Genomic DNA, 13,518 nt, shown 5'->3' on the forward strand with positions numbered 1-13,518 from the left:
TTTTGTGTCTGAGATGGCCTTGGAAAAAACTCATCTTAATAATACATACAATCCCATGTGTCACATTCAATGATGCACTTACATTTAGTACATGCTATGAACAACCTTATGCAGTTGTTTGAATGAACCCTTCCAGCTTAGTAGAAAGGGCTTAAATGAGGGAACACCAAATACAAAATACACTAGTAAATGAAAATCAAATACCCATAAGGGATAGTCTTCTTTCTGATGTGCTAACTTTGTAGCTAAGTACAGAGAGAAGGTGTGTGTGTTGTGTGTGTGTGTGTGAACCTCTGGCCACATGAATTTGCATGACATTTGGGAACTCTAGGACACGTCCAAATATAATGCACAAATATATGTTCTATTTAAATTGGCCTGATTTACTTCCATAAAAATATTTTTTTTGAGGTGAAAAGGTGAAACAGGAATATTTATTTTATTTAATTTATTTATTCAATTGATATAGCCACCCATCTCAGACCAGTGACTCTGGGTGGCTAACAACAATAAAAACAGTCAACATTTAAAACAGTACAAAAAATTAAATATAAATATAAATATAGCCAAGAGATCTTTAAAAAACGTTGGTATCAGCACAACCATGAAACAGGGCCCTTTGCACACTCAGGCCCCCCAGGCCTGGCCATAAAGCCAGGTCTTCAAGGCCTTCCAAAAAGCCAAAAGGGTCAGGGCCATCCTAATCTCAGGAGGGAGGATGTTCCAGAGGGCAGGCACCACAGCAGAAGGCATGGCTCCTGGTCCCTGCCAGTTGACATTCCTTGGCCGATGAGACCCAGAGCATGCCCATCCTGCTGGACCGGATTGGATGGGTAGAAACAACTGGGAAAAGGCAGTCGCTAAGGTAACCCAGTCCCAAGCCACAAAGGGCTTTAAAAGTGACAACCAGCACCTTGAATTGCACCCGGAAACACACAGCAACCAGTGCAGCTCCCAAAGCAGTGGTGTTACATGTGCCGAGGAGCTGACACTATTTCCAACCCAGCCAGTTCCATTCTATACCAGCTGAAGCTTCTGAATGCTCTTCAAGGGCAACCCCATCTACAGCATGTTGCAATAGTTCAACTGGAGGTCACAAGGGCATGAATGACAGTGAGTAGAGCCTCCCGGTCCAGGAATGGGCACAACTGCCGCACAACCCGAAGGTGTGCTAAGGCCCTCTTAGCCACAGCTGCGATCTGCTCTTCCAGCAGGAGTCATGAGTCCAACAGGACTTCCAGATTGCGGACCGGATCTATCTGGGGCAGTGCCACCCCTTCCAGGACCAAAGATGAAAAACCTTGGTACTGGGAGGCTCAAACACCCAAAGACATTCAGTCTTGCTTGGGTTGAGCCGGAAAACATCATGCTCCATCCAGACCCCTACAGCCTCCAGGCACTGAGATAGGACATCCACAGCATCACTCAGACAGCCTGAGGTACAGATATAAAGCATACTGATGATACCTCATCCTGAATTGTCAGATCACCTCAACCAGCGGCCTCATGTAGATATTAAAAAAGGGGTGAGAGAGCCAAGCCCTGTGACACCCCACACAGTAGGGGCCGTGGACTGGACTTCTCCCCTCCTACCAACACGTACTGGAACTGAGAAAGGAGGAGAACCAGCACAACAGTGGTGTCCACCCCCAACTCCCAAAGCCGGTCTAGAAGGATGCTATGATTGATGGTATCGAAGGCCACCAAGAGGTCAAGAAGAGCAAGAATGGAAGCACTGCCCCCATCCCACTTCCGCCTGAGGTCATCCAAGAGCATGATCAGTGCTGTCTCAGTCCCATATCCTGGCCTGAATCCTGACCTGAATCCCATATCCTGGCCTGCCCATTCCCCACAGACAGTCTTCCTTCCTTCCTTCCTTCCTTCCTTCCTTCCTTCCTTCCTTCCTTCCTTCCTTCCTTCCTTCCTTCCTTCCTTCCTTCCTTCCTTCCTTCCTTCCTTCCCACAAAACATTTTCTCTGAACAGTAATTTTTACTGTTTCAAACTGGTTTTCTCATTCATCCCTTTTAAATGTGTATATTGTGAATATTGTATTTTTAACATTTTCTGGGCAGGTATGTAAGTATTTGAATGTGTATGTCTTTTAAGTTATAATATGTGAGGTTTCCAGGTACTTCCAACAGGAAAAAATATATTCTTACTGATGGTATTGAAGACCACCAAGGACTGAAGCTGACACTGCATTTTTACAAGGAATACAATGATTTGGAAGAGGACAGAATAAGAAATAGGGTTAGAATAAGAGTTAACTAATACTTAAGAAGGGTTTAAGTTGGTGATTTTACAAAAAGGAACTGAGATCAAGAGTTCATTCCCCAAATGAGCTCCTAAGCAGGATGCTTTTCAGCCTTTACCAGGATAATTCGTTTCAAACGTATACTGTAAACCTCCCATCTCAAACGGGGAAACCTCCAGGTCTTTTATTTTTATTTCTTGTTATGCTTCTTTGGAAAGGAGAGGCAGACAGGCCAGAGCAGGCAAAGGACCAGATGCCGCAGCTTCGAGTCACGGAGAAGAGAAGACGAGAGCTTTTGTCATGGCAGCCCCGCTCCTGCCGTTGCTCTGCATCTCTGCTGAGCGACTGGTGGCCCTCTTGGGCTTCCTGCACGACCACCAACATCCAGGCTGACTGGCAGAGAGGGGAGCTGGCTTTCAATGACGGCGGAGAGGCCGCCCCACCCAAACTCTGTTGCTGCTCTTGTACCCCAGGCAAAAAGAAGGGAGAGTCTCCGCTGAGCAGACAGGACTTGGACCCGCTCAAAGGTGGGCAGGAGATCCCAGGCTGTGCTGGCCTGAAGGGGAAAGGAAGATCAAATTGCCCAAGAGGCCCAGGAGAGAAGCAAGTCAGCATCTCTGGCCCCTCTCTGTGTTTTGGGCCACGTGTGATTGTGCTTTTGCGTTGCTCACAAACAGACAGCTTCCCACATCAAAGGCAGCGGCCAAAGGCCACCAAGCATTGGCCACTCCTGGCCTTGTGAGAGGCACCATCCTTGTGTGGGTTCAAAAAGTGGCTGTTGGGGATGTTTCTCCAGTTGCCAAGGGAACGTCCCGAGCCTGCCTGTACAGCTGCCACCGAGGGGTAGGTTCAAAAAACGGCCATTGTGAATGTTTCCCCGGTTGCTAAGGGACCACGATTGTCTGCCCACCTATAAAGGCAGTGTGCCCAGGCTGCTCACTGTCTTTCTGGACTTGCCAGGACTTGCCAGGACTTGCCTGCTGGCTGGCAGATGCTACTTTGGGCGTCTCCTGCTGGTGGGCTGTCTTTGCGCTGTCTGGCATTTTCTGTGGGGCGATCCAGCCTCTGCCAGGATACCAACAATGTTCAGAGTAAGTGTGGCCCTCTCGGCCACCAAGGAACCGGTGAGGGGGGAGGAGAAAGTCGGTGACCCCGATTCCCTCTCCCTGACTCCCGTCTCTTTTTCTCCTCCCCTCTCCGGACAGAACATCTTGAAAAGGTGCCCATGTTCCTGCCTTGTGGGCACCACGGTGGAAGACCTTCCAGTGACACCTGCCAGGTACGAGGCATGGCGGAACACCCCCCCCCCCCCCGCTTGCTGTACAGAAGGGGCTTGCAAGGGAAAAAAGGCCGCCAAGCGAACTGGCTGACAGGCTCTTATAGCATCTGTGTGGCCACACTTGAAAGAGGGTCCGTGGCTAATCTTGATCTTTGGGCCCTTCAATCTCTCCCCAGTGATGAGGAACCGGAGCTGACGAGCCAGGGGCTCTTCATGTTACAGGAGATCTCCTTTGCACCGGTAAGGCATGACCAGCTGTTCGCCCTTGCGATGGCAGAAGCCCCATCTCTGTGGGTTTGAAGATACGCAGCAGGCAGAGGGCGCGGTGGTGGAGGCTGGAGTGACATTTACGGACACACTCTGGAAAGGACAGGCTATCTGTCGGAAGTGCGCTCCTGCTCTCTCTCTTTCTCCTTCATCCTCCCTCTGCTGCTTTCCATCGCCCAGTGCTGCCAGATGCCCAGTGGTGTCAGCTAGCCGAGATAGACGGGGGTCTCTGCAAGTCTGGCATTTAGCTCCTGGGTGGATTTGGGAAAGGGGTCAGCAAAGAAAGAGCAACGTGTCCTCGCAGCTCCTTTTCCCACTGAAAGCTCCACGTGGGTTAACCGAGGATGGTTGCATCTGCAATTGGTGCAATCCTCTTTGCAATCCGGTTACCAGATGCCACTGACCTTGTTTGGTTTGTACTTTTAGGATTCCTCAGAAGTAACGTTGGTGTCAGACAAGGCCAGATATCTGAGGGGCCCGATCCGTCAAGGTAGGAGGCACCTCGGAGAGTGAAGATGTTGTGGCAGCTGCCCAAGAGGAAGGGTTCAAAGGCTTTGGGGCCTGTACAGGCAGATGAATCTGGAATGAAGCGTGACTCACCGAGTGGCTTTTTTCCCTCCTGCGTGTCCAAAGATCTCTCTTTAAAATTACCATATCCAAATGTGCTGTGAAAGAGGTTTTGCTCGAACCCAGCGTCCTTAAAGGCTCTGCTCCATTGCGTGGCCTCTCCTTCCCCAGAGAGGCCTCTCTGGCCCAGACCCGTTGCCAGGCAACCGGTCTGCCCTGTAGCCCCATCTCTGCTCCCTCGGAGATGCCCCAGTTTGCCACAGTCCTCACATGGAGGCCAGAGGGGAGGTGGCTTTGAAAGACACTGGCAAGGCTGCCCCACCCCTCTTGTGCGTCCCCCCCCCCAACTCCTTTGCCACTTTTGGACCCATGGCCCCCAGGCTGGCAGAAAGAAGGGAAATTCTCCTCTGAGGGGACAGGATTTGGGCCTGCTAATTGGTGGGCAGGAGATACCAGGTGGAGGTGGTCCGAAGGGGAAAGGAGGGTCAAAGTGCCCAAGAGGCTGAGGAGAGAACCAAGTAGGGACCTCTGGCCCCTCTCTGTGCTTTATGCTCTTGTGTTGCTTTCTGCTCTTGCGTTGCTCAGAATCAGACAGTTTCCCACATGAAAGGCAGAGGCCAAAGGCTACCAAGGGTTGGCCACTGCTGGCCCTGGGAGAGCCACCATCCTCGTTTAGGTTCCGAAGGAGGTCGTTTGGGCCCTTTGCCCGGTTGCTGAGGGAAAGAGGTCGCAAGTCCGCCTACAGAGCGCCTCCCTCTGTCAGCCCCAGGCTGGGAGATCTTCCTGTGCCGCCTGCCAGACACCAAGGCCTCTCCCAAACCCTGGGCATGGCAGGGCGCCATTGACGGCCGCAAGGGTCTGCAGGAGACCCGCTTCCTGTCCACAAGGGGCTTGCAGGGGAAAAAAGGCTGACAGGAAGACTGGCTGCTCTTGGAAAGGGGAGGCTGAGCTAGCTGGATGTTCTTCCACATCTCACCTTCTTCCTCCGATCAGGGCCGAGGCGGCACAGGGACGACCTGAGGAGCAGGGCAGTTCTTACAATGCGGACGTCTCTTCTACCTCATGGGTAAGGAAGGTCTGGCAATGTGGCCAGTGGGAGTTCACGCTTCAGGTCCAGGGTGGAAGGGAGGAATTCTCCCCTGGGAGGCCCGGCCAGGCTGGCAAACTCTAGAACAGGAGCCCCTGGGATTCCTGGAGAGGCCTTTACGGCTTGGAGGGCAAGAAAGAACAGTTCATAGCAATCCTCCAGCTTCACTTGTGTAATTCTCCCTGGCACATTTAAGAGGCAGCTACTCTGAACCTCCTCCTGACACTTCCGCCTCTCCTGGATTGAGGAGCCTCTTCCTCAATGGTCCTGCTTCTTCCTCCTCCATTTTCCCTGGCTCCTTTAGATATCCCATCCCCCTGGCCCGCCCTCTGGAAAGGGCATCCGAGGGCAGGGACTGGCAGTGGACTCGTCTCCTTCTCCCCTGGCCTCCATGCCTGGCTTCTCCCCTGTCCCCAGTGCAAGATTCCAGATAGGCGGCTTGTTAACTAGCTGCCAGATGTCAGGTCACGGCTGGTGGAGGGACATCCAGTGACGAAAGGGTGATTGAGGAAGGGCTGAGTGCCTCACCATCCCTCTTTTCCTGTCTCCCTCCGAGGGAAAAGGAGAGAGGGATCCGTCTTCCAAATGGTGGAAGAGTCGTTGCGAAAAGAATGCCAAGCACCTGACTTTGAGCATAGCTTGTTTCGAGAACAGCCGCTCCTTATTCTGGAAGCAATATCCTCTTAACATTACAGCTTCTGAAGAGGCTCTTCCTAGGGGGCTGAAGCTTGTGCCCTAGGCTTTAGCCATCCTACTGGGGTGCAGAGAGCTTTGCATTTATGTCTTAATACGAATGAATGTCATTTGCAGGACTCGATGCAAGCCTGGCGCACTTCCAGGACCCACAGCCTGGAAGATGTGGAGACGGTTCCCGATTGGGCAAGGTACTGCTCTCAGCTGAGGGATTCTCACGCCCCCAAGAAGACGGCTGTAGTACTGTCTTGAATAAAAAAGGCTACAAGTAATGTCTGCAGAGGGGAGGGATAGATTTCTATGGGATGCACGCATGAAGGTCGAGGCCCGGGACCCGAGTCTCATTTCGGAGAGGTGCCCTATTTTTGGCTGTAGAATCATTGAGGAACTGCTTCCCTTCCCCTAGAGCTCACCGCGGAAAGACATTGGGGCTTTTCCACTCATTTCTTTAAAACAGCGTTTGGTGGAAGCCTTGCGAGGTGGTGGCTATTGTGGATAGAAACGCTTCTCTTGTCTCTTCTCACAGTAGAGTGAAGGACCTCCAGGGAAGCTGGTGTGCTGTGGGTGTGAGACAAAATGTCACCTGACCAGTTGATGGCAAAGAGACCTGTCCAGGGAACAGAGGGGCCCTTGGCTGGATCCTGCACAGTTCTATCTGAGCTTTGCTTCTCTCTCCTCCTCCAGAACATTAGTTAGAGATCACTCCCTTTCCACAAACTGACCCTTTATCTAGGTCTAATCATCCTGTATCTCTCTGCTCAACAGCAGGTCCCCAGAAAAAAGGTCTCCTAAAACCTGGGACCGGACCTGGGAGTGGACCGAGACAGCCTCCTTACAGATATGTTGGGTAAGGTGTGACACCCAGGGTTAAACTGAAGGCTTCCCCAGAGACGGACCTATTCCTGGAACCTCCAGTTCAGCCCTCACCTGGAGGAATTGGCCTCTCACCATCCCCTTCCACTTCCTCTTTCTTTCTCCCTTGCACATGCAGGAAGAGCTGAATAAAATCGTCCACCTGGCCTCTACCCCCTCCCTTGGAGAGAGCCAGGTCCTGCCCTCCCTAGATGCCGTGGCCGAGAAGAACCTGCAACTGGCCACGTACCGCCTCTTAGAGCTCCCGTGGAGGTAGGCAGGGGTGTCGGTTCTTCCTCCCTTGAGTTCCAGGCCGGCCCTTCCAACATCAGGCCGACCCTTCCGTATTTCTCCCTGTAGACCTGGGGTGGACAGAAGGGTCCAACGTGGTCTCCTCCTGATTTTCTTTCCAGCACCTGCAGCGAGCTTCTATGGGCCGTGGTCACCTCGCCGTACTGCAGCAGAGATGTGGTCCTGTCCCTGCTCCTGGCCAAGGTGAAGGAGATCCCTTGGCCACATCAAGGAGGAGAGGAACAGTCCAGCCATCCTCTTCCTGCAGCTACGGTAGGGGGTACCGCTCGGAAGGATGTGGTCCTCTTGTACCTCTTGTGCAGACTTCAACCTCTCCCTCATGGTGTCAGCTGTGTCTGTGGGCTCCCCGCAAGCCAATGTGAAGGCACTTCTTGAATCCAGTTGAGAAGGAGCTTGGGAAGGAAAGTTTGGGTGGTGAGGTTGGCAGAGAGAGCGATTCTACCGAGAGGCAGGGTTGGCTCCATTAGCCAACTTGCCTTAGGAGCTCTGTTGGTGAGGCAGACTCTCCTTCTCTCCTCAGGCCAGAGCAATAAGCCTCATAGGGAGGATCATCCGGTCCGGGGAGTGTCCTGTGGTGCTGGAGGCTTGGTTCCCCGACGCTCTGCTCTGCCTGGTGGATGTCATCATCAAAAGCGCCAGGCAGCAGAATGCAACGGTCCATGAAGGGGACCTTTGGCCTCTAGAGTAAGCAATGGCACTGGGAAGGAGAAACCTCCTTCTTCTTCTTGGGCTTCTGAGTTCCTCCTCCTTTTCCCTTCGCACGCCCAAGCAGCATTTCTGGTACGGCAGTGACTCTGTGGCCCCGCAAGTCCCCCCCTCAGATAGGCCATGGTATTGCATAGCCCCCCAGTCCAGGAATAAAAGCTCTCATGCACACAGTGCTCCTAGCTTAGGTGCCTGGCTTTTCTCATGAGGTCTGTCCCGAAGCTTTAAGGAAACGGAAGAAAATTCCAAATGCTGCTGGGGTGGGGTGGAGGGAGTGGTGGATGGCTGCAAGGAAGAAGAAAGGTTCCCCTAGAGCTACCTCCCCTATCTGCTGTTTTTGTGGCCTTCCAGGGAAAGGAGGGAGAGAACCTGGGGAGGGAAGCTTCCCCGTGGGCATAGCACAAAGCATTTCTTTTGCCCTTAGACTGTGGGATCGTGCCTTGGTGACTCTGGCCTTCTCTCCTCTCCAGGGAGACGGTTGACATCATCCAGGTGCTGCTGGCCAAGGTGGCACACCTGTTCCTGGATGAGACCAGCAGGGATATGTTGTGCCACCCCAGCCGCTGCCTCCATGGCGTGGCCATCTTGGTGACGTAAGTCAGAGGGCAAAGGGACGCTTTTCTCCCCAAAGAGAACCTTCCTTCTGCTCTTTGAGCCCAGCCTGGCCTGTCCATCTGATGGTTTTTTCTCAGAAGAGCCTTGGTGTGTTGCAGGACCCTCATCGAGACCTCCTCGTCTGCCACGTGCAGCCTCCAGAGACATCTGGCTTCTGTCTTGGAGAAGGAAGAGGCAAAGGAGCATTCAGCTGCAGCGGTGGCCTTCTTTGTTGAGGTAGGAAAATCCCCACCTTATTCCGTAGGATTCTGAGCCAGGGAGGCAATGGGAGTTGGCTGACAGGGGTGATGCGGAGGAGAAAGCCAGAGTCGACCCTGGCCACTTTTAGGTCCCACTTAGAAGGATGAAGCCCCAAAAGCGATCTCTCTTGCTTTCCCTGCAGCTAAAGGAGAGCCTAGAGGCATGTTCCTGCTTCTCCAAAGAGCAAGGGGGAAACATTTTTCCTGGCGTACTTTTGGGCACCTTCTCCCCAGTGAAGCTGACTCCTTCTCTTTCCTCGTCCAGCCACTGACGGGCCTTCTACTTCTCTGCTCTGTTTCAGCTGCTGACTAACAACAAGAGCCAAGTCCCCGTGGAGAAGACCTGGAAGCTGCTAATGGCCTGGCTGGAACACCCCAGCCTGACTGTTCGCCAGCTGAGCAGGAAGGGTCTTCTCTATCTCTGCGAGAACTACAAGGTGGTAAGTGGCCCTTGCGCACCGGGCATAGGCAAATGCGGCGCTTCTCTAGCCCAGGAGGAGATCTAACCCTTCTAGTCTAGGCAAGATTCAGTCCGAGACTTTTCTCCCGCCGTGTCATGCAGTTCTCAGGGAAATGAGTTGGTGAGATAGATGGAAAGACAGATCATAAGGAAAATAGCCCACAGTTCTGACATTTCTGGGACAGGGTGGGGACCGCCACGAGCAACTGTTGTGCTTCTCCTCCTTACACCACTCTCAATTGAGGAGGAGACACGTCCCCTGAGGTCCTGGTGCTGAAAGTGTCATCTTTCCCCCAGTCTTCTTCAGTTCATTGGATGCTGCCCGAGCAGGTGGGGAGGTGGCATATCTTCCTTTATGCAGTCTTGGGATGATGATGGCTTGCTGCTGTCACATTCCATCTTCAGTTTGGTCTTGCTCGGTTAAGAGGAGATTGCTAGCTAAGATAGCCAGTGGTGATCAGAAAAGGGCAGGTTGGTCATCTCTCTTTCAGTGGAGGAAAGTTTTTGAGATCTCTCACTTTCTCTGCAGATTATGAGCCCCGAGGAGCTGTGCCAGGCAGTCCTCAGTGGGCTCGGCAGTTCCAGCCCTGCCATCACCTTGGAGTTCCTGGGCTTGGCGGAGCAGCTCGGCCTCCAGACAGTGGAGGGTGTCTGGACACCCCTGAATGCCTCCTTGGCTGCCCAGTACCGCTCGCTCTTCCACCACGTGAGTCCTCAGCTTCTCCTTCCTTGGGAGGGGAGGAGAAAGTCAATGGAAACCTTAACTGCCAGGCTACAGGAGACCCTTTTCCTTTTCCTTTCCCTTTGTAGGAGGCGGCAATTATCCGATGGGCAGCCCTGAAACAGATCTGGCCTCTTCAGCAGCACTGGAAAGATCTCGAGGGGACAACCACCATCCACACCCTCGTGGCAGTGCTGATGCACGTGGAAGATGTTGAGGAGAAGGTGGCGGAGGTGAGGGCCCGGCTCGCTTGGGCAAAGAGGGTTACAGCTTGGCTACCTGACTGACTCAAGGAAAACAGGAGAAGAACAGAATCAGCTTTTTTCTCTTCTCTTCTTTTGAAGGCAGCAAAGGGGACCCTGCGGCACCTGGCCGAAGCTCTCCGGTGGCACCTCGGGGGCACCCTCCTGGCGAGGGGGACGTACAGCCTGCAGGAGCTGCTCCATCAGATCGCCAAGCGCCTGGTAGGAGCCCTTCTCTGGCTTCCATTCCCCTCTAGGGGTGAGAGGCAGGGGTGGCGTATGGAGCACTTGGTGATCTTCCACCTCTGTCTTTCTGCCTCTTCTCCTAGATCCGGTTCCCCATGTCAGAGGGGCAGCTGGAGCTGGAAGTGTTCACCTGCCTTTCGTACTTGAAGAGCAAGCAGGCTTCAGTGAGGAGAACGGCTGCTATGTTCATTGGTAACGGAGCTTCTTGTTTCCCCCGGGATCAAAGGGGGAGGGAATGCTGGGGTTACGGCTTCGTTCAGTTGGGAAGTCGGCTTTGAAAGGGTCAGTGGTGTGTTTTTCTCCCTCCTTTCCTCTACAGGTCACCTGCTTCATCAGCATGGCAGCCTCCTCACTGGAGGGACAGTTCCCAACTACCTTGCTCATAAGCAATGCCTGCACAAAGGGAAAAGAGGAACAGCTTTGGGTTAGCAGTGTAGGGAAGGAAGGAAGGAAGGAAGGAAGGAAGGAAGGAAGGAAGGAAGGAAGGAAGGAAGGAAGGAAGGAAGGAAGGAAGGAAGGGGGAGGGAGGGAAGGAAGGAAGGAAGGAAGGAAGGAAGGAAGGAAGGAAGGAAGGAAGGAAGGAAGGAAGGAAGGAAGGAAGGAAGGAAGGAAGGAGTTATGCAGGATGCGTTTTGAAGCTCTGGTCTAATGTTTATCTTTGCAGATATGGACAGGTTGCTTGGGGACCAGGACCCTGCAGTCAGGCGAGTCGCCTGTGTTACGAAAGGTTTGGTGGACAAAGCCTTCTCCCTCCACACTCCAGAGGGGCTGGTGGCTGCCCTCCGGCGCTTGGTGGCAGGCTGTAAGCGGCCACGGTACCCCCCTGAGTATGAAGGCCTTTCCGCCTGATGGACCGGTGAGGGAAGCTGGGCAACAAGTGCCTCAGGTGTAGGGTGGAGGCTAATGGAGGGGAACAGGGGAAGAGGGCCAGGAGTTTCCTCTGATGGGAGGGCACTCGCCATGGCCTGAGTCACTTTGTTCAGGTGCGGGCCAAAAGCAGAGGACCGTCCCAGGAAGGGAGGAATGTCCACTTGTGGGCTTCCTACCAGTTAAGGTTGAAGCCAGGCTTGTGAGCAGAGAAACCGATTGCGTGATCTCTCTTTTTCAGGAATTCCAGCTCTTCCTCCCGCGGCAGAGAACATCTTGCAGCACTGCAGAGAAAGACCGCTAGGGTGCCATACCATCCCCTTGCTATGGACAAAAGTCAGTCACTGGTTGACGGGGCTGGGAAGGAATTTTACCCATAATGTGCCATTACGCTCGGCCCGTGGGGTTTTTGCCTTCCCTGTAGCAACGTTCACCTGAAGTTGACTGTTGATGTGTTAAAGTTGTTCAATAAACAGTGAAATGCTACTTTTGACCATGTTGCTTAGGTTATTTCATGGGTTGACTCCATTCTGTTTCTTCATCGGTCTGCCTCTGATCAAAGGGTAAACATGTTGGAAAAATCAGCAAGAATATTGGGGTTGAACTACTAGTAAGAGTGGAGTGTTACAGGCGCTCCCTCCAGGTTCGGCTTATGGTCACTCTGTAACCCATCGCAGCCTGTTGAGGCGTGCGGATCTTGTAAGCCGCCCCTTGCTTTCTACCTGGGTTTTCCAGATAAGGGCAGCCAGAGTAGATAAGACGCACAGCCCTGGTCAACAGCCAGGAAATAATTAGGGACACGTACAAATCACTTCATTTGCTCTTTCTCACACATGCGCAGACACTCACCAACACTTACCCACATCCTTCTCAACCAGGCTGCGAGGCAGTAGCTAGAGGGAAGGAAGCCGCCAAGTCTGAATCCAAAGATGACTTAAAAAGTGGGCGGGATTCAGGACCCCTTTTATCCCCCAAAGTCCTTGCTGTGTGGATTCACAAGACTGGCAGCTACTTTTGCCTTGTAAATTTACAAGTGTGGTAGCTGTTGGTGGGATGGGGGGGGGGGAGCGGTTCCATGCCCTCAGGCCCAACTTCCTTTGTCTGGTTCCGGTGACATTTTTCCCTTTGTTTCCTTAACGACCTGTTTCCTTATCTCCCTCCCCAAAAGGATCTTTTAGACAAGATTCCTGGCTTTTTGTCCTCTCTGCTCAGGTCCCTGTTTCATCTTTAGCTATGGCAGCTTCAGCCAAGTCTCTCAGGAGAAGGAAGAGAGGTCAGGGCTGCTCTCTCTGGCAGTCCCTTGGGAGGCAGGTCTGGGGCTGGCACTTGGTCCTTGGCAGTTGGTTGCTGTGATAATTTACCTCACTCTTTGGCGGTTCGTGTGCCACCTGTGCTTATACAAGGTGACCTCCAGGATCCAGCCCAAAAGTACCAATGCCTGGAGGGCAACTTTTCTGCTTTCAACATCTTCATGTTTGTAAGGTTATAACCCAACGTTTAGCTAAGTATGGACAACTGAGAAAAAAGACCAAATTTCAAACATGGATTTCAATTCCTATGTTTAAAACTATACCCAGTAAAGTTTGTGCCTCATTAATGGATTAAAGTCAAATAGAAGACACTTAGCTTTTTTAGAAGAATAAGAATTAAATGTACAAAACCCTAAACAAGATTAGTTGTGAATCTTTAACAATCATTTAAGTGTAAGGATTTTAAAAAAGATTCCTTCTGGTAGGATGGAGACACCCTGACCTTCGGTGCAGAGCCTGTTCAGTCCGCCCCCCCGCACCCCCCGCCCCTATAGAAAAGAGTACTGTGCTCTGACTGATCTGCGGTGTCTTCCACTTGCTCTCTTTCCCTGCTCCCCTCCTCAGTCCTTCCTCTTCCTCTTTGGTGCAGTGTCTCCTGGGACATGTACTACGCTACAAGTGTGGCTGGGCAAATGCCGGTATGCTTATTGGGGAGAATGGAAGGGGGCTTTATAATCTCCAAAAACGTGGCGCTCCTAAGAGGAGGACTGGGTCCCTACCCTCTGTCTCAATCCTCTAGAAAAAATTACTCCAGAGGATTGCTCTAGGTTGCTTGGGAAAGCAAGTAGCAGCCAGGAATGC

General features: G+C 52.5%; 1 protein-coding gene and 1 long non-coding RNA gene across 2 annotated transcripts; both read left to right on the forward strand.

Annotated features, from left to right (window-relative positions):
- The first annotated feature begins 2,310 nt into the window (after window positions 1–2,310).
- Window positions 2,311–4,299, forward strand: LOC148216230 (uncharacterized). Its single transcript, XR_015795794.1, has 4 exons — window positions 2,311–2,782; window positions 3,461–3,534; window positions 3,711–3,774; window positions 4,228–4,299. It is a non-coding gene; the product is annotated as an uncharacterized LOC148216230 (long non-coding RNA).
- Window positions 4,300–6,271: 1,972 nt separating this feature from the next.
- On the forward strand, window positions 6,272–11,880 carry LOC148216231 (maestro heat-like repeat-containing protein family member 7). Its single transcript, XM_088138619.1, has 14 exons — window positions 6,272–6,339; window positions 6,914–6,995; window positions 7,140–7,273; window positions 7,414–7,564; window positions 7,833–7,996; window positions 8,488–8,610; window positions 8,731–8,848; window positions 9,174–9,311; window positions 9,861–10,037; window positions 10,142–10,285; window positions 10,397–10,516; window positions 10,624–10,732; window positions 11,205–11,396; window positions 11,649–11,880. The coding sequence occupies exons 1-13, from the start codon at window positions 6,272–6,274 to the stop codon at window positions 11,387–11,389; spliced, it is 1,713 nt and encodes a 570-aa protein (XP_087994745.1). The 3' UTR covers window positions 11,390–11,396; window positions 11,649–11,880.
- The last annotated feature ends 1,638 nt before the right edge of the window (window positions 11,881–13,518 follow it).

This window comes from Python bivittatus, unplaced genomic scaffold (genome assembly GCF_059951505.1).
Source record: "Python bivittatus isolate LINGU-HERP-01145 unplaced genomic scaffold, Pbiv_v1 ctg000270_np1212, whole genome shotgun sequence".
In the NCBI taxonomy this organism is placed as follows: domain Eukaryota; kingdom Metazoa; phylum Chordata; class Lepidosauria; order Squamata; family Pythonidae; genus Python; species Python bivittatus.

Excerpts from the sequence above, each read along its gene's own strand:
- LOC148216231 (XM_088138619.1), top strand. The coding sequence starts at position 6,272 with ATGCAAGCCTGGCGCACTTCCAGGACCCACAGCCTGGAAGATGTGGAG. Across the intron at positions 9,312-9,860 it reads TCTGCGAGAACTACAAGGTG|ATTATGAGCCCCGAGGAGCT; the intron begins GTAAGTGGCCCT and ends CTTTCTCTGCAG. Across the intron at positions 10,038-10,141 it reads ACCGCTCGCTCTTCCACCAC|GAGGCGGCAATTATCCGATG; the intron begins GTGAGTCCTCAG and ends TTCCCTTTGTAG.